The sequence below is a fragment of the Haplochromis burtoni genome, unplaced genomic scaffold (genome assembly GCF_018398535.1).
Source record: "Haplochromis burtoni strain Fernald_Lab_line unplaced genomic scaffold, NCSU_Asbu1 Contig_613, whole genome shotgun sequence".
Classification (NCBI taxonomy): domain Eukaryota; kingdom Metazoa; phylum Chordata; class Actinopteri; order Cichliformes; family Cichlidae; genus Haplochromis; species Haplochromis burtoni.
In genome coordinates this window covers 118,026-138,743 of record NW_024582974.1, presented here as the reverse complement: position 1 = coordinate 138,743, position 20,718 = coordinate 118,026, and the positions used below count along the sequence as shown (strand labels likewise).

At 43.9% G+C, this 20,718-nt stretch overlaps 1 protein-coding gene across 6 annotated transcripts in view; it reads right to left on the bottom strand.

Annotated features, from left to right (window-relative positions):
• The window catches only part of LOC102303025 (potassium voltage-gated channel subfamily C member 1), a 98,176-nt gene extending 78,819 nt beyond the window's left edge, over positions 1 to 19,357 (bottom strand). For 4 of the 6 annotated variants that reach the window (XM_042214809.1, XM_042214808.1, XM_042214807.1 and 1 more), the window contains exon 1: positions 18,440 to 19,357. In XM_042214809.1, coding sequence (XP_042070743.1) covers positions 18,440 to 18,982 — 543 coding nt within the window. In that variant the 5' untranslated portion in view covers positions 18,983 to 19,357. The remainder of the gene's footprint in view (positions 1 to 18,439) is intronic. The other 2 variants (XM_042214810.1, XM_005948879.2) reach the window with 1 other exon arrangement.
• Positions 19,358 to 20,718: the final 1,361 nt, after the last annotated feature.

Sequence of the window (20,718 nt, the reverse complement as noted above, 5' to 3'; positions counted from 1 at the left end):
TTGTTGGGTTTTTCTCTGTATCTATGAAGCGCCTTGAGGCGACTTCTGTTGTGATTTGGCGCTATATAAATAAAATTGAATTGAATTGAATTGAATTGAATTGAATTGAATTGAATTGAATTGAATTGAATTGAATTGAATTGGAAGTAGCTCAGTGTTCCAACATTTGGAAGAAGAAACTGCTATCACCACTGGATATTGATGAGGTATAACACAAATGCTGCGGTTCATGGCCAAGTTGGAAACCTGAAACCTCTGTGGCCGACTACCAAGATTAACTACCCTCTGTACAATCCCTACTTTGACCATAACAGAAACTAACCAGATGATCTACATCACGGCAGTAGTGATCACTGAGATGCTTGACTATGTGATGAACAGCTACAAGGAACAGTGCCCTCCACGGAGAAGGAGACTAGTGGCCAAGATCAAGGCAGTGTGGAAGGAAGCTCCTGTCATCATAGCAACTAAAATGAACAAGCAGATGGCTCAATACATGAATGGCTAACAGAAACGCAGAGGTAGGAATGGGGGGGGCCCAAACACTAGCTCCTGGTAGACAGAACAGTTGCCCAAGACCTCAAGGCCAGACTGGCCAACCTGTGCACTGCCTGGATTGACTACAAGAAAGCTTATAACTCAATGGCCCACATTTGGATCAAGAAATCCCTACAAAAATACAAGGTGAACAGAACCCTAAGAGCCTTCATCAGGAATTCAATGGGGATGTAGCCAAGTCAGAGTCAAGTGTGAGATTTATCGAAGAAATGCTCTCTCCCCACTGCTGCTCTGTGCAGGCCTGAGCCCCCTCAGTGAGATCATCAAGACTGGATATGGATGCAGGCTACGGAATGATCGTCAATCACTTCGTACATCAATCTAAATGCATGACATCAAGCTGTATGCAAAGAGTGAACAAGATATTGAATCCCTGATCTATTCCACTAGGATCTGGCGCACTGACATTGGCTCGTCATTCTGACTGGAGAAGTGTAGTTGTATGATAACAAAAAGAGGGGAAGTAATCAGAACTGAGGGGATTGCACTTCCAAAAGGCAACATTGTAAACACTGAGGACAGCTACAAGTACCTGGGAATCTCACAGGCAAATGGGAACCATGAAGAGGCCACTAGCCTCTGTTCTGAAGAGTCAGCTGAATGGAAAGAACAAGATCCAGGGAATTAACACCTACGCTCTTCTAGTGACCAGATACCCTGCTGCAATAATAAATTGGCCAAAGGAGGAGATAGAAGCCGCTAACATCAAGACAAGGAAGCTTCTCGCCATCCATGGAGGGTTTCACCCCAAGTCCAGCACCCTGAGATTGTACGCTAAGTGGAAGGAAGGGGCTAGTGGGTGTCAGAACACTATCTAGGATGAGACAACAATTATCCATGAGTACATTAAGAAGATGGCCACTACTGACAGCATGCTTAATGAATATCTCAGGCAGCAGAAACCTAAAAAAGAAGAGGAGCAAGGAGAAGACCCATCATTCAAATACAAGCCACTGCACGGTACGCACCACCGGTGGATAAAAGTGGCTGGCATCCAAAAATCCTACCAGGACAAAGCTGGACTGAAAAAACAGCACAGAGGCACTAAAAATCGGCCATCTGTTGCAACCGGTTGGGGTGAGAGAAGGAAGACAGGATAAAGACATGCTGTGGAAGAGAGACAGAGGTTAATAACTAACTAAGATTCAATGCAGAGAGGTCTGTTGAACACATAGTGAGTGAGAAAGGTGACTGGAAAGGAAAAACTCAATGCATCATGGGAATCCCCCGGCAGCCTACGTCTATTGCAGCATAACTAAGGGAGGATTCAGGGTCACCTGGTCCAGCCCTAACTATATGCTTTAGCAAAAAGGAAAGTTTGAAGCCTAATCTTGAAAGTAGAGATAGTGTCTGTCTCCTGAATCCAAACTGGAAGCTGGTTCCACAGAAGAGGGGCCTGAAAACTGAAGGCTCTGCCTCCCATTCTACTTTTAAATACTCTAGGAACAACAAGTAGGCCTGCAGAGCGAGAGCGAAGTGCTCTAATAGGGTGATATGGTACTACAAGGTCATTAAGATATACTTGTAATAATAATGTAATACTTGTATGTAAGGAGCAGGAAGCTAATATAGGAGAAATATGCTCTCTCTTTCTAGTCCCTGTCAGTACTCTTGCTTGCTCTGTTTTTTTTTTTAACAATAACAACACAGAAACAAGCTCAAAGCACACCATCCATAGAGACAGGGGTCTACCCCACCAGGTAAGACCCCAGGATCAGGCTGTGCAAAGATGCCCCTGGGACACCCCAGCTCAGTGGCGTGTCTAGAAAATTTTTGTTGGGGGGGCAGGTAGGGGCACAGATTTGGAGAAGGGTGGCAGATGTAATTGGCAGATAATGTTTAAAAAAAATTCTACCAACCGTTAACCATAATTCAATAACCCTGTAAACCTAATAACCGAATGCGCTTTTAACTCTTATTAGAATGAGATTTTAACCACTACGGTGCAAAGTTTTTAGATACTGCGTTGATAAAGTACAAGAGATACAATCAGTGCTTTGTCAGTGTTTACTCAGCATTCAAGGACAGCAATATTTGCATAGTATTTTTACTGACATATAGTGCACATATGTTTTGGGCAAAAACATTTTTGAATATTAAAATACGAACATTTGTAACAAACAATTGACAAATTAGCCAGTATCCAATGTAAAACTTTATCTGCCTGTTAAAAAAAGAAGATAATCTTCTCACAAACTGGTGTTTGATTTTGAAACAGGAAAAAAGTGGGGAAACAACTGAAAAGACTAACATTTGAATAAAACCTGAAAGCAAGTAAATACTTTCTATGCTGCCTTATGGTAAACTTTGGTAATATTGATAAAGAACAACACTGGCTGATGATGAAATACAGTCAGCTGGCACGGTGACACTGCCAGTATTAACCTGCAGGGCTGGACTGGGACAGAAAATCGGGCATTTTGACTACAGACCGGCCCCCCAGGTATTAAAGCCATAAAGCCTTTGAATGAAAACAAATGCTGTTGTGACAGTCCCATATGGAAAAGAAATAGTAAAAGCTTATATGACTTAACTCATGAAAGTGGCCACTTTCTCATTACTTTCATATATTGTTTTAGTAAGTATCCAAAACATACAAGTTTCATTATATAATTTTTCAAGGGATCTTATATCTGTTTTTACTCTTGTATGCTTTTCATACAAGTTTCACACAAGACAGATACAAACTTTATAAGATTTATATATATCTTTTCCATATGTACGCTGTCTTCTTGGTATATGTATGTTTTCTATACATTTTACGTCAGATAAAAACTTTGTTATACCTGGGAATACCAAGGCGTTCCCAGGCCACCTGGGAGATATAATCCCTCCAACATGTCCATGGTCTGCCCTGGGGCCTCCTCCCATTAAGTACATGCCCAGACAACCTCACCCAGGAGACGCCCAGGAGGGATCCTTGTCAGATGCCAGAACCTCCTCAACTGGCTTCTTTTGATGTGGAGAAGCAAAGGCTTTATTCTGAGCCCCTCCCGGATGGCCGAACTCCTCACCTAATCTCTAAGGGAGAAGCCAGCCACCCTTCAGAGGAAGCCCATTTCTGCCACTTGTATCCGCGATGTCATTCTTTTGCTCACTACTCACAGCTTGTGATCTTAGGTTGGGGTAGGGATGTAGATCGACCGGTAAATTGATAGCTTTGCTTTTACACTCAGCTCTCTCTTCACAAAGACGAACCGGTACATTATCCGCATCAATGTACCAATCTGTCTGTCGATCTCCCTTCTCCTATCACTCAAGATAAGATAAACTCTTCCACTTGGGGCAGGAACTTGTCCCTGACCCAGGGTGGGCACTCCATCCTTTTCCGACTGAGAACCATGGCCTCAGATTTGCAGGTGCTGATTCTCATTCCCACTGCTTCACACTCGGCTGTGAAGTGTTCCAGTGTGGGCTGGAGGCCATCACAGAATGAAGCCAATGGAACCATATCATATGAAAAAGCAGAGATGAGATTCTGAGGCCACCGAAGTGAAAGATTTTTGCCACTTGTCTACACCTAGAAATTATGTCCATAAAAATTACGAACAGAATCGTTGACAAAGGGCAGCCTTGGCAGTGTCCATAACCCACTGGAAATGAGTCCGACATGCTGCTGGCTATGTGGCCCAAGCTCTTGCAGTGCTTGTTTAGGGATCGAATAGCCTGTAGCAATTGGCCAGACACCCCATACTCCCAAAACACCTCCCAAAGGACACTCCAAGGGACATGGTCAGATACCTTCTCAAAGTCCACAAAGCACATCTTTTTTTTTTTTTTTTTTTTTTTTTTTTTTTTTTTAAATACATCAGAAACAGCAGTATGCGACATTACGTGATGGCAGAGCTTCAGTTCATCCTTTGTCATTTTTTTTTTTTTTTTTTTTTAAATAAATAGGACAGGGGGAATGAATGAGAGAAAGAGGGGGAGAGAAAGAAAGAAAACCAAAGGGGAGAAGAGACGGTGAGAAGGGGGGGGGAAATAAACAACTCCTGGGTCACCTGTATGGAGAAAAAAAAAAAACAAAAAAAACAAACAGAGGAGACAGCAAACAACAAAGAGCAACATAATAATAGAGAAAACAAAGCACCATCACAATAAACTAGCTAGTCATAGATATCAATAGTTACTAAATAATAAACGATATTGTGCAGCACGCAAGATAGACAGCGCACAGTGTGCTTTGAGGCAGCAGCCAAGAAAGCTTTAGTCCGCGTCTGTGAATACCCATGTGTACACCTGTGTGCATACCTGTGTGGATCAGCATGCTTGCATTCCAAAGGTTTCTCCATGTAATGATCTGCTAGGGAGTGTGGGGGGGCCACAGCCCCGTCCTCCAGGGTGTGAAGCGGGTATGGAGGAGATCAAAACTCCAGACATCCAGAGGCCCCCAGAACACAAGAGACCACGGAAGACCAACAGAGGGGCAGCCGCGCCACTGTTCCAGTAAGAGCTGAGGAGAGTCCCAGATGAGGGCTCGCCCAGCAGCCGCGGAGCAGAAGCCAGGGGGAGTTGCAGTGACGCGCCCGTGAGCTCCGCCGGCCCCCAGCTGTGCCTGAGTGACCGAGCCCCAGGCCGAGAGGCCGGGGGCACCCCACCTCCAAAGGGGGCCCGAGCGAGCCCCAGGCCCCAGGCCCCGACAAGCGGCCGCCAAGGAGTGAGCCGGTGTGTACCCGGACGCCCACCCCCAGACACAAAGAACCACCAGCACACCGACACCTGAGGGAGTCCGCCACCGGCAGGGGAAGTGGTGGTGGGTGGAGATAGGCCTCCAAACCTTGGAGGGCCTGAGGTGTCCCCAGAGAGGTGGCGTCTGATACCCAACCTGACATATAGACACAGACATACAGGCACACACAGACACAAACATCCATTCCCACCCTCATGCTCTCATGTGCACTCACTCCACACTCAACCAACGTGGAGATAGACATAAAGAGACGCTGTACACACAATCACACTCCCCAAGCGTACTCTACAAACCGGGTCTAGGTACCCTTGCCCCTGGAGGGGGGAATTGCACCCAGACCCAGGACAAAGCACATCTAGACTGGTTGGGCAAACTCCCATGCATCCTCAAGTATCCTCGAGAGGATAAAGAGCTGGTCCAGTGTTCCACGACCAGGACAAAAAACACATTGGTCCTCCGAGGTTCAACTAACAGATGGGCTGTCCTTTTCAGCACCCTGGCAGAGACTTTCACAGGGAGACTGAAGAGTGAAACACACCCTCTCGTTCCCCCTTGTTAAAGATGGGAACCACCACTCCGGTCTGCTAATCCAGTACCTCCCCGGATCTCCACGCAACATTGTAGAGGCGTGTCAACCAAGACAGCCCTACAACATCAAGAGCCTTCAGGAACTCAGGGCGAATGTTGAAGCACCTTTGACAGCAATTACAACTTTTTGCACATTCTTCTTTGCAGAACCTCTCAAGCTCAAGGTTGAATGAGGAGCTATGGTGGAAAGCCATTTTCAGATCTCTCCAGAGATGTTCAATATGGTTCAATCTGGGCTCTAGCGGGGTCACTGAAGAACATTCACAAAGTGGTTTCAAATACATTTCTTTCTTATTTTTGGCTGTGTGCTTAGGATTGTTGTCTAGTTGGAAGACAAACTTTACCCCCAGTCTGAAGTCCAGATCACTCCGGAGATGGTTATTGCCAGATCCAGAGTGCTCTGGACAAAGTGCTCCAGCAATGTACAGAGATATCCAGGATACTCTGTACATTGCTGCATTCATCTGACTAGTCTCCTAGTTCCTACTGCTTAAACACATCACCACATCATTATTCTGCTACCACCATGCTTCACTTAAGTTATGGTATTGGCCGGGTGATGGGGAGTGCCTGTTTCCACCAGCCATGATGCTTGGGATTCAGGCCAAAGAGTTCAATCTTTGAGTTCATTTGGTGACCAGAGAATATAGTCCCTAATCTGAGAGTTCTTCTGGCATCTTTTGCAAACATCAGCTTATTGAGGAGTGGTGTCCATCTTGCTACTTTACCATGCAGGCCTGGCTGGTGGAGTGCTGCAGAAAAGGTTCTCCTGCCTTCATAGGCGACCGTGACTCATGGGGTTGGGAAGCGCATCTGTAACCGGAAGGTCGCCGGTTCGATCCCCAGTCTCTCTGTCCTGGTCGTTGTGTCCTTGGGCAAGACACTTTACCCTACCGCCTACTGGTGTTGGCCAGAGGGGCTGATGGCGCGATATGGCAGCCTGGCTTCTGTCAGTCTGCCCCAGGGCAGCTGTGGCTACAACTGTAGCTGCCTCCACCAGTGTATGAATGTGAGAGTGAATGAATAGTGGCATTGTAAAGCGCTTTGGGTGCCTTGAAAAGCGCTATATAAATCCAATCCATCATTATTATAGAACAACACTGGAGCTCTGTCAGAGTGACTGTCAGGTTCTTGGTCACAAGCGGTTGCTCATATTGGCCTGGCAGCCAGCTTTAGGTCCTGGTGGTTTCAAACTTCTTCCACTTACAGATGATGGAGGACATTGTGCTCATTGGGACTTTCAAAACTGTAGAAATTATTCTGTACCCTTCCTGAGAGCTGTGCTTTGATACAATCCTGTCTTGGAGGTCTACAGACAATTCCTTGAACTTTATGTCTTGGTTTGTGCTCTGACATAGAGAGTAAGCTATAGAACCTTATATATTGGACAGGTATGTCCAATCAACTGCATTTATCACAGGTAAACTCAAAACATGATATAGAAACATCGAACAGATCAGTGGAAACCTTTTGAGTGTTATGGCAAAGGCTGTGAATACATTTGTAAATGCTATATTTTTTATTTTTCTAGTTTTAATAAATTTGCAATAATTTTGTTACGTCCCCAAGAATAAGGGCAAGGGGTTGAGGGGAGTAACATTCACTAGTTCCTCAAAGAAAACACCGAGCTTAGTTAACACGAGCAGAATACACCACAAAAGCTAACAACCCAAGACTGGTCCAGTCACTGATTGAGCAGCTGTTCACTAGCTCATCTACTGCTGGGTGGCTGATTGTCGGACTGAGTCAGCTGACCACTGGCTCCTCTGAAGAGATGGGTGACAGTGTACAGTATCACAGAAGGGGGCAGTAGCAGGTGACAGCGTCAAGCTGGGAAGAGGTCAAGTTAATGGTGCTGATGTTGGCAAGTCCATTATTCTACAGAGCATTGAACACATGACAAATATAAGTGTCTATGAGCTGTGTCTGTACCTAACTATGTACATGTATGCAGATTATAGGGTGCTGTTATTGGTGATAGGACTGTAAGAACATAGCTTTTGTACACACAAGAGCAACATTTGTTTTGAATTACATATAAAGCAGCAAACAGTAAACAAGACAGAATTAGATGTTCAAAAACTACAGAAATATAATCATACATGTCTTTGTCCTCCAACAGAAAAATTATATTGATGGTTTGATAATGCTTCAACAATATAAAGCCCTGCCGGAAAACTGTATTCCCCACTATGTGTTTGCATATACTTACTCACACAGTTTGCACAAAAAGCCTTTTTTGTTGTCTTCAGACAGAGATGGAGAATGCAATCTGAGAACCTTTGGGTTTTTCTGAAGTTCCATCTTCTCTCAAGAATGTAAACACAGCCATTTAAACAGTGAGGAAAGGATGACTGTCATGGTGATGGTTGAGTTGAGGAAAGACACAATGAAGAAGATATGGTTTAAGATATTTATCTCTCCCATGTACATTTAAACCTTTCAAGTCACAGAGTACTCGTATGTCACGTATGCTCACATGTCACAGTGACGAGCGTACCTTAGGAATTCTATATCATTACTGAAAATCACAACCATATGTTAAGCTTACAAGTGTACCTCAAAGCTGGCAGTTGTGCTTGTCTCGTGTGTGTGCTCAGCCATGTGTGTACTGTGTTCTGTGTGCATGTTTGAGGCTGTGTGTGTATACAGGTAGATTTGTGTGTGTTAGTTTGTCTGTCTCGGACTGAAGGTGAAAGGAACTCATCCCAACAACGACAGTAGATGTTAGATACTGCAGTTCACACACACACACCATGCACAACACGTCACAACAGATCATTCTGCAGGAATCTGCTGCATGTATGGATGTACTGTATTAAATGAGCCTATGGGCTCACCGTTCCCATGCTCAGTTAGCTATTTTTGCATGTGTGTGTCTGTGTGTTTGTTCGTTGGCTGTTTTATTAACTCCCTACGAGGTAAGATCACAGCGGAGATCCCTCTGTGGTTAAATGTTTTGTTTCTTGACGTGACATGAAATATAGTTTGGTCCCCCTCCCTCTCTCTCTCTCTCCCTCACAGATAGGTGGCACAGAAAAAAAAAGTCTCTTTCACAGCATTATCCTGAAAAGCACCGAGGGGGGAGAGGGACCCTGCAGGATATATTGCCTTTACCACAGCAAACCTCCAGGGAGACATGTAGAAAGAGAGACATGGGTGGTAAAGGTTTATAAAAAGATGAAAGACACTGCAATGACAGAAAAGGGAAAAATGAGAACTGGAAAAATGCTGAAGCATGTGCTTGTGATTAAATATCATCACCTGGTTGTCACTGTTTTTCTGCAGATGTACTGAGACCCTGTAGGAATTAACTGTTGTACTCCACATGGAGCTCACCTGTGAATAAAACTGGATCAGTTATTGTTACTAGGAGAATCGACTGGGCCAGTTTCCATCCACTGACCACCCATCTCACAGATCATGTTCATTTGAAGAAGTCAACATTTTTAACACTGAGAATGATGTAAACTAATGATGATCAGTATTCTTTTTTCTTCTTATATGTAAGCCAATTTAAATGGTAGAACTTCTACTTTATCCTTCTTCGTTCATCAAAGTATTACACCTTTTCAGTACTTTTTCACTTCAGGTGATATTTTTACTGTTCTACGTTGGCATTTCAAGTATTTGGTTTTAGTAAACTTTTCTGTTTATTTATGCTTATTTATAAACTAACTTAGAAAAGTGTCATGTCATATGTCAAACATTCATGAAAGTATTTTGGCTACCATACTTTTTTTACCAAATGATTTCAAATGGGACTTCCAGTATGGCGGCGAGCTGAGCGGACATGCGTTAACCTGCTCTGCTACCCTGTTGGCAAAATCCTGCTAATATATTGTACTTGAGTAGGTGAATCACCGCTATTTCAACAAATAAACTTAGGGTTATGCCGGTGTCACAGAAGAAAGTCAGTCAAGGGCGGAACAAAACTCTCCAAGCTTAATTGTCAGACTTTACGAAGTCGAGGCCTAGCAAGGATTCATCAGCTAGCAGTGAGGCCATGGACTCCGGCGAGGCTAACGCTAGCGGGACTCCAAAGGTTAATGCGCCGGACAGAAGCAAGGATATGGCGGCAGGAGAGTCCTGCCCCACATTGGCCATCATCCTGACCGCTATCAACAACATGAAAACAGAGTTTTCCTCCAGGTTTGACGGCATAGGTCCGCTATTGAGAGTGCGAGGAAAGACATTACTGACTGTGTAGAGCGCGTCACAGAAGCAGAAACTAGGATTTTGACAATTGAGGATAACGTCGCCTCCCTCCAGACAAAAGTACTAGTCCTAGAAAATAAAAATAAAGATTTGGAGGACAAACTGCTGGACCTGGAGACAAGATCAAGGCGCTCCAATTTGAGGATGGTCAACCTACCGGAGGGAGCCAAGGGCGAGGATGCCTGTGCCTTTCTGGAGAGTTGGCTGCCGGATGCACTGGAGTTGATGCTGGGGCGTACATAACTAATGCTGGAGCTGGGCCGAGAACCCACAACAATCCTGCACCCCGTATGCTGATAATGAAATTTCTCAGCTTCAAAGATAAAGAATTGTTGAAGAGAGCGGCTAAGACTAAAACAGAAGTACGATACAAGAACCAGACGGTGAGGTTTTACCAGGACGTGGCGGCAGGTGTCCACAAGAAACAGAAGGAGTTCGACAAGGCGAGGCGCCAACTCCGCACAATGGGGCTCCGGTATGGCATCATTCCCCGGGCCCGGCTGATAGTGACATATAAGGAACGGTCCCTCATCTTTAACAACCATGTTGAGGCGGAGGGCTTCATCAAACGGATCAAGTCAAAAGAGGGATCGGACTGATGGTTAGCATACGGTCTAAGTTTACAAAGCAGAAGGTAACATCTGACCTGAGAAGAAGAGGAGCAGGATCGATCCGAGCCGGCTCGGGCAGATCAAACTATAACGTTAGATGTATGCTTGTGTCTAATAGCGCATATTACAGTGCATTTTCTATCAGGGGCTGAGTGCAGGATTAAACCTCTTAAGATACCCATATCTGTCTTCTAATTTAAAATAAATAAATAAATCAAATAAAAAAAGATTAATAGGCCGAACGTATTTCTGCAAAAAATGTAAATTGGTCAACTTCAAGTAAGTGGGGCTCAATCAAACCAGCAGACCACTTCTGATTATTTTTGCTTAGAAATCTGATTTGAAAAGTGAAATGGGATTTCACTTATGGCAAAGAGGGGTGTTTATGAATAGATAAGAATGTAATATCTAACCTTGGTGGCACAGGAGGGTATGGTTAATGTTATAGTTAACAGTTGGATTGTTCGGTTCTACTAGTTCAGCTATACGGTGTCATCCTTGGGTGGGACTGTTAATTGCTACCTGAAAGCTTTAAACATCTGGGGAAGGCCTGGATATGAGTGACGGTGAGGGTATTCGGGCAGTTTCTGATGTTACTAATAGTATTTATGTTAGCTTTCCGTCTTTTTCTTTTTGTTATTTTTTTTACATATATTTTCACTTGTTTGGGGAATATAACTGCACAATCTACAAGAAATGTTTAGTGAGATAAAAATCTAAATCACATCATGGAACTGCAGAGGGTTACGAAATCTCAAGAAAGTTAAACAAGTCATGAACAAAATAAACTTTTTGCAGTCTAACATTGTGTTTCTTCAGGAAACACATCTGATGCATAACGAGGACTTGAAAATTAAGAGGAGGTGGAGAGGCAAGGTCTTGTCTGCATCGTTTAACTCTCAAGCGAGAGGGGTCACCATTTTGGTGCACGAATCCATAACACTCCAGGTAAAGTCACCAAAGACAAATTTGGACGTTACCTTGTCATTCAAGGGAACTTACTAAATGAATAAATTATCTTGGCGAACATCTATGCACCTAATACAGACGACCCTATCTTTTTTCAAAACTTATTCCTCATGTTGTCCTCTTTTCCTGGTAAATGTGTGGTGGCAGGTGATTTTAACTGTGTACTAGATCCGGTGAAAGATAGGAGCTCGGGAACCGAAGAGTCTCACACCCGTAGTAGAGTAACTATACAGCACTTTATGAAGAAATTAAACTTAATAGATATCTGGAGGGAAGAAAAAAATTCAAGAATTGACTTCTTTTTGATATCTGCAGAGTTGAGACATAAAATCAATGAATGCTCTTTTGAGGCGATCCTAATCTCAGATCATGCTCCCAACTCATTGGTATATCAGGACGCAAAGCTTGTGAAAGATGCTAGGATTAGGCGTTGCAAACAAAAGTGGTCGGCGGACCCTGGTTTGGTCTCGCTTCTGGATGAACAAATTAGCCTCTATTTTGAAATGAATAAAACAGAAACTTCTGCAACCATAAGATGGAAGGTTTTAAGGCTTTTATTGAGGGCCAAATAATTAGCATCACTAGCTCTAAAGCAAGATTGACTTTCCAAAAGGCAAAAGAGTTAGAGACAAAAATAAAGGAATTAGAAAATGAATACTATCAAACAAGGTCCCCTGAAATACACCAAAATGTACAGGGAGTGCAGAATTATTAGGCAAATGAGTATTTGGTCCACATCATCCTCTTCATGCATGTTGTCTTACTCCAAGCTGTATAGGCTCGAAAGCCTACTACCAATTAAGCATATTAGGTGATGTGCATCTCTGTAATGAGAAGGGGTGTGGTCTAATGACATCAACACCCTATATCAGGTGTGCATAATTATTAGGCAACGTCCTTTCCTTTGGCAAAATGGGTCAAAAGAAGGACTTGACAGGCTCAGAAAAGTCAAAAATAGTGAGATATCTTGCAGAGGGATGCAGCAGTCTCAAAATTGCAAAGCTTCTGAAGCGTGATCATCGAACAATCAAGCGTTTCATTCAAAATAGTCAACAGGGTCGCAAGAAGCGTGTGGAAAAACCAAGGCGCAAAATAACTGCCCATGAACTGAGAAAAGTCAAGCGTGCAGCTGCCAAGATGCCACTTGCCACCAGTTTGGCCATATTTCAGAGCTGCAACATCACTGGAGTGCCCAAAAGCACAAGGTGTGCAATACTCAGAGACATGGCCAAGGTAAGAAAGGCTGAAAGACGACCACCACTGAACAAGACACACAAGCTGAAACGTCAAGACTGGGCCAAGAAATATCTCAAGACTGGTTTTTCTAAGGTTTTATGGACTGATGAAATGAGAGTGAGTCTTGATGGGCCAGATGGATGGGCCCGTGGCTGGATTGGTAAAGGGCAGAGAGCTCCAGTCCGACTCAGACGCCAGCAAGGTGGAGGTGGAGTACTGGTTTGGGCTGGTATCATCAAAGATGAGCTTGTGGGGCCTTTTCGGGTTGAGGATGGAGTCAAGCTCAACTCCCAGTCCTACTGCCAGTTTCTGGAAGACACCTTCTTCAAGCAGTGGTACAGGAAGAAGTCTGCATCCTTCAAGAAAAACATGATTTTCATGCAGGACAATGCTCCATCACACGCGTCCAAGTACTCCACAGCGTGGCTGGCAAGAAAGGGTATAAAAGAAGAAAAACTAATGACATGGCCTCCTTGTTCACCTGATCTGAACCCCATTGAGAACCTGTGGTCCATCATCAAATGTGAGATTTACAAGGAGGGAAAACAGTACACCTCTCTGAACAGTGTCTGGGAGGCTGTGGTTGCTGCTGCACGCAATGTTGATGGTGAACAGATCAAAACACTGACAGAATCCATGGATGGCAGGCTTTTGAGTGTCCTTGCAAAGAAAGGTGGCTATATTGGTCACTGATTTGTTTTTGTTTTGTTTTTGAATGTCAGAAATGTATATTTGTGAATGTGGAGATGTTATATTGGTTTCACTGGTAAAAATAAATAATTGAAATGGGTATATATTGGTTTTTTGTTAAGTTGCCTAATAATTCTGCACAGTAATAGTCACCTGCACACACAGATATCCCCCTAAAATAGCTAAAACTAAAAACTACTTCCAAAAACATTCAGCTTTTTTTCTAAAGATTTTTTATTCATCTTCAGTCATGAAAAGATAAAAAAAAAATACTGATTGAGGTCATCAGAATTCATGCATGACAGGGTTAAATGACACGTCATACATCTGTAGTAACATTAAACGACCAGTGGGTGGCAGAGTATGGAGGGACACATCAGAGTGTAATGGTTTATGTGCAGGTACACCATCAACACTGACACAAGCACAACAAACAGCCTTTGAATAGCTGTCCACTGTAGTGACCACTATGGTCACAATCTAGCATGAAAAATTTGCCAAGTGAAAACAGTAGAGCTACCTGCTGTGGTGAATCAGGCAGCAGCATTTTCATGGATGTCTCACGTATTGTTTCATTGTTTCTTTTACATCAACTTAACAATTCAACAATTCTTCAGTGGATGAATGACAGCATTGGCAGAAGTTGATAAGTTTGTTCACTTTTAAATAGGAGGTTAATAAAAACTACTACTAATTACTTTTTATTGAAGATCTTCAGTGTTAACTGTAAATGGAACGACATCATAAAGAGACTATTTTTCCTTTCCGCTGACATAACAATAACATGGAAGAACAAAACGAGCAGCTGTGGCTCAGGAGATTGTCGGAAGGTTGGTGGTTTGATCCCCGGCTCCTCGGGTCTGGATCTATCCATGAAACAGAATACTGAACCACTGAAGCATTTATCCGAGTGTGAATGTTAGACAAAAGCACTTAGGGACAGAAAAAAGTGCTTGTGTGATGTGTGTGAATAAGCTGAATGAGCCTCATAATAGAAAGTGCTTTGGGGCTTAAATACAGTAGGAAAGAGCTATAAGTACTAGGACCAAAATGACACACTGCTACAATGAACTCTGTGTGTAGCAGCCTAGCAAGTGTGTGAAAGTGAAGCTCGTGTGTGCATTTGCTTGTCTTGTTGAGAGATTGGGGGAAGAAAAAAGTAAAGAATGAAAGAAATGGGGGGGATTGCAGTGGCTCCATTCCCTTTTGCTTCTTTCTATTCTGCTGCTGAATTCACCCTCAACCAAAAACACCTCACATTCTGTAATTCCCTCCCCCTGTTTGTGCCTCTCTCTCTCTCTCTCCTACTCTGCAGCAGACTACAGCACAGTCAGCTACTATGGGGACTGCAGTCTTACGCTATAGCACAAGCAGAGAGCTGGGGGTGGGGGGTTGAACGAGGTGGGGGAGTGAGAGCATATTGGGTGGAGGGTTGGTGAGAAGGGACTGAATAGCAATAATAAGCAATATAGCACTCATCTCTGATTATGTAGCACAGTAATAAACCACAGTGAGCTGTCGGTGCGATGACACGAGAGAACGGGATCGGAGATGGACCATGTAGATTGTGAAGCAGAAGACAGACAGAAATGGGCAAACCTGGCACCTTTGCAAATATAATACACATACTTAAGGACAGACGCCACAGGACAACAACTCATGCCGTCCTGCTTTTCTTTGTCAAACATCTTTGTGAAAAAACGTTTAAACCTTCATCCTGAAACAAGCTAATCGGCTAACAGAAGCTGGACTTTAGCTTACCTGAGTGTTGCTGCTGCGCTGACCATCTACCTTTCAACCCAACCTTTTTGTCCCAGTGCTGGCACCAAAACTATTGACTGCAACACTTTCAAAGTCACTTCCACTGTCACACTGATGCTGTCCTAACCCCCTCAACCATGACATCAGCTTGTCTTTTTTTGTACTATCACCCCTCATTATTCAGTCACTCGTTTGCTGCCATTTACATTGCAGACCTGTCCATTTTTATGGTACTTCATGTTTCCACAGGTCCTCATTCCTGTGATATCTACATATGGACGCAACACTATGGTTAAGAAAAGATCTTGGTTCGTATGAGGTTTTTGTCTGCACAAACTGGGGTCCCCTATATAGACACGAGGACCATCTACAGCCAGACTGCCTGCTTTTCTGCATAAAGGGCATTCTGCGTCCTGCACTTACACTAAAAGTTGCAGCATCATTCTATTTGACTGTATTTTGTGAGGACACTGGGTTGGAACAAGCCTCTCTGAACTGCAACACTTGCATAAACTGAGTGAGATCCTCTTTGACCGATACAGCAGACATGCTGATAGAAATGTTCACCTATATCACTGTTGACGTCTGATTGCTGTTTCACATGTGGATGAGGTGCTGGGCCACACCTCAGTTTGATTAAATTAATCCAGCAGCCTTGTCTTCAGCTTGAGAAAATAACGTCTGAAAATTATTTATTTACTGTAGTAATCTAACAAGTTTACTTGAGTTGTTCACAAAAACAACACCTGTGGTTTTTACAAATTAAATCTCACCCACTTTGGTTTGTGCACTGGTGCATTGCAGCATTTGTCAGAAGCTGATTTGCCTTAATTCTACTAAAAGTTCAGAGTATCAATCATCACAACGCAGCTCTCCTTGAAATGACTGTTGTTGCATTGACACTATAAAAACCAAGAGAATTCCATCAGAGAGCTTTGCTGACATCTTATAGTTTTCTCTAATCAGCAGAACTTTCAGTAAATTTAAAGTGGGTAAAAAAGCAGCATATTTAAAATACAATACTCTAGATAGTAAAGCCCACTTTATGGTAAATAGCCTGGTTCTTATTCAGCATCCTTCTAGTCACCACTCTGTACAAAACACATCATTTACCCAAACACTGTCTACATGTAAGTGCTTTCTGCCTCTGATAAATACACCACAGAGCAGACTGGGCTTTAGTATCTTGCCCAAGAATACTTTGGCATGCCGACTGGAGCAGCCAGGGATCACACGCTTAACCTTCCAATTAGCATGTGACCTAATCTAGTCCTGAGCTAGTACAGTTTCTCCTCTGTGTTGAAAAGCAGACTGCAGACCAGCTGCACATAAACATCTTCAAACTGCTTTGGTGCCAGCGAAAAGGTTTAACATAGTCTCACCTTCCACAAAATAGTCTCATGCAACCAAGAAGCTCGTTACATATCAAAGCCAGTTCTTGTCACCATGATGTTGTGATGCTGTACTGTCAAACAAATCACTTTTTTCAATCACTGGATCTAAGAACTGCACCAGATTCAACAGGAGGCAGTTTAGATGGAATTTAATTCAAGAATAGTGAAAACTGAAAATGAAGGTGAGCTCCTGTTCTCTCGTGGAGCCCCGTGGACTCTGTCCACACAAACACCAGCTGCAAGTTCAGGTTAGAAGGCCATTTGTTGTTAGTGGTCTCTTTGTGCTCCTCTTTCCTCTCTTCTCCTTCCACTTACTCCCAGCCGCAACTTGGAACAGGAACTGCCCAAAAAGACTCATTGGCTGTCCTCTGCCACCCCCCGAGGCCATCGCCACATCCTGCTGCCTCAGGGCCCAGGGCCATCCCAGGTGACCCATTGCACTCCCCCTACCACCTGTTTGACCAGCAGGTCAGCAGCTCAGGCCAATCAGGTCCCACACCACCAGGCTCACTAACAGCCTCTTCCCCTGGGCCATTCAGACTGTTAACAAGCACTATCCCCCCACAGCCCACCCCTGCCCACCCACCTCACCTGAGCCATGGTCTCAGAAACCTTCATCACTCAGGCTACTCACACATGGACTCTATTTAGACCAAGTCCTTTCTCTGGACTTCTTCAAGCACTTTACAGCTATGTTGTTCTAAATGTGTGCCTTTCTCGTCTTTTTGTGTATGTCCCTCTTCATTGTAAATACTTCTCATGTTTGTTATTTATTCCTGCTGTCTGCTGTGTACATTTTATTTTGGCACCGCTGGTTTTGTTGTACATGTACAATGACCAAAAAGGGCTATTCTATTCTATTCTATTCTATTCTATTCTATTCTATTCTATTCTATTCTATTCTATTTTTGCATTCTGATATTTATCTTTCTATTAAAAGACAGCTCGGTTCTTGCTTGATTGTAAGGGCATACTTTCCTATTTTCTAGGGCCTTTGACTTCAGATTGTGATAAAACTCCTACATATACACAGCATGCTGAGATTACTGTTGTAGGTCATTGGTGTTATATAGTATAAATAAGCTACAAAGCTGATCTTCTGACTCATTATAGTCAGGACAGAACAGTTGAATCATTTTGAAGTGAGTTCCTGGGAGGCAACAACATTTAGAAACAGACAAAGCAGTTGTGAACAACATTGGAGCAAGAGCAGTACCTAACTAAAGTCTATGTAAACTACATGTACACATGTACTGAGACAAACCTCTAGGATGAAGTGTGAGGATGCACAGCTGACGTTCCTTTATTACATTTTGATCACTTTACTCATAGAGGTGACCTCTAGACTGTTGAATAATTTTCACAAAGTATGGATTGACAAGAAATAGATATGGAAAAAACATGTCTGGTGTACGATAGACATTCAGGATGGATGCACACTTGTGAAACATTTGTGAGATGGATGGGCTGATGCGCACTGAAAAAAATGCCATCAGCAGGAGCCAAAATCCTCCTGCAAAATGATTCATGACAAAGATCAAACGTGCACCACTGTGGCTTTTTTTTAACCCGCAGAGAACTGAACGTCCTTTCATCCTCCAACAGTATCCGGAGAACATTTACGCGCAACAATGCGCAGTGGCCAAAACAGTGCCAAACGCATGAGTTGCAGAGCGCGCACGAGAAAAAGGGAACACAGATTGAACGTTACACTTGCCACTCACCCGGGCATATTTGGAGGAGTAGGGATCCTCAAACAGTGCCCACATCCAGGGCTGCCACACCTCCCACCGTGTCGCCCTGCGGCCGTCCTCCTGCATGCACAGACGTTTCAGGTCGCCATCCGCTCCGCCGGTGAGTGCAGGGTCGTCCTCGGGTGGATCCGGTTCGGGAGTCTCAAAGCTGTCCAGGGCTTCTTCTGCATCACGGTGCTGTCGGTAATTCATCCAGCAGCACGCCTCCACGTCCGTCTCATCGATGCCCCAGAAGGCAAGCTCTTCCTCGAAGAGCGGCCCGCAGACATCGTTGGGGCAGTGGAGCTTGCCGGTACGGTAGTAGTTGAGGATGAAGGCGAAGGTGGCCGGGTGGCGGTCAAAGAAGAACTCGTCGGACTTGGGATCGTAGTCGAAGTTGCTGTAGGCGTCGGGCTCTGTCAGCCAAGACAAACGCGTCCCCGGCAACGTCTTTAGGGTGCTCCGGTAGGTCTCGTGTCGAATTCCACCGCAGTTGATGACGATCTTCTCGCTATCTGACGCCGAGCAAGTCATGGTGCTGGAGCATCCTTCGGTCGGTACGTCCGACTGCTGCTGCTGCGGCTACTGCCTTTCCCCATCCACCGTCGGTCCCTGATCTGTATGCTTGTGTTATACTGTACCGCCAACAAGGAGACACAAGTGAGAGAAGGAAGGGAAGGAGGAGTCAGCCTCTCTGCCTCTCTAAGAGAGAGAGGGGGGATCTGCAGGCGCGTGTATATGTACGAAAGAGAGAATGTGTGGGATGCGGATTTTATGAATCAATAGGTTTCCCCGCTGATTGACTGCCTGCCCGCGCGATTGATTTACTGAGTTCGTGTGATTCAAATCCTTTGACGATGTTGAATTCGCGACCTCCACATGAATACCTGAACATGAATACATTTGCTCTTATTCTCATCCCGTGGGTCTCTGCAGCCCGTACTTGTGCAGAGAAATCAGATGTGTTGAACTAAGCAGTAGAGAGCGAGAGCATGCACGTGATCATTGGCTTCTTTTTTTTTCCTTCTGGAAATGCTGAAATACTGATGCGCATCTAGACATTAGCATCTCTATGCCTGCTGAAACAAACCTTATTCAGGAATTTCATTTATTTAGTAGGTTTCGCTTTCCTGGTGTCCAACTTTCCACCACATAAAACTGGCTGCAGGAGAATGCACTCAGTAACATTAGTGGCACTGAATTATTGTTGCATGGCTCTTGTTTTCTCTCTAATTTACAGTTCTGACTTTGAGAGGAGGGGGTAAACGTCACTCTGGCTGACGGATCACAAACCATATATTTAAAAAAAACCTTGTGTGTTTCTCTTGTTTTGGGGTTTTCCTTATTTGGAATTCTCAGCCAGGAAAATCTGAGCATCAGCCTCTTCCATACCTGAAAATCTGTTGCATTTCTATGCAGTAGGTTATGTGTTTTCTGCATCCATTTACAGTAAAAGTATGTATTCATGTACAGTAAATGAAAACATGTGTTGGAATATAACCCAGTTAGGATCGATGCCATTCTTTCCCACTTTGAAATAATTATTCTCAGTGGATTTAATTCAGTATTGTCCCTGCCAAGTCACACATGAAGAGTGGAACAAGATGATATGAATTCAGGCTGCTTTTGTCTCCTTTGTTTGTGAAGTAACCTAATTAAATTTGTACCAGTCACTTGTTCATGTCAGTTTAATCACCCACGTGGGTTTCAGCAAAGGTTTGTAATGTTTAGAACTTTGCACATTCTGAATATTCACATGTTAGCAGTCTCTTTCTTTGATGTGATGAATGAATATCCATAGACTGCATATAAAACGGAGCCTTCTGTTCCTCATTTCAGGTTTCAGTATTGGGGTAGATCACCAATCCATCACAGAGCTTACACACAGACAATCATTCACTCTCACATTTACAGCTATGGGCAATTTGGAATCGCTGGTTGCCCTAACCCCACTGCACGTCTTTGGACTGTGGGAGGAAGCCGGATTACCTGGAGAGAACATGCAAGCGCCACACAGAAAGGCCCAAGCAGGGTGAGGCAACAGTGCTAACCACTGCACCACCATGCTCACCATTCCCAATGGACATAACTTCCAACTGTGAAAAGTAAAGCCAATGCTAACGTGCCCTAACACTGAGTTCTTTCTGCCAGCAGGAGGTGACTATTCTGGTGTCAAAGACGTGTGGTTGAGTAGAAATCCGTTTGTTCCCTTGATCTATGACCTTAGTAAACACTTTGCTGAGGATTTTGTGGGGGTAAAATGGGTATTC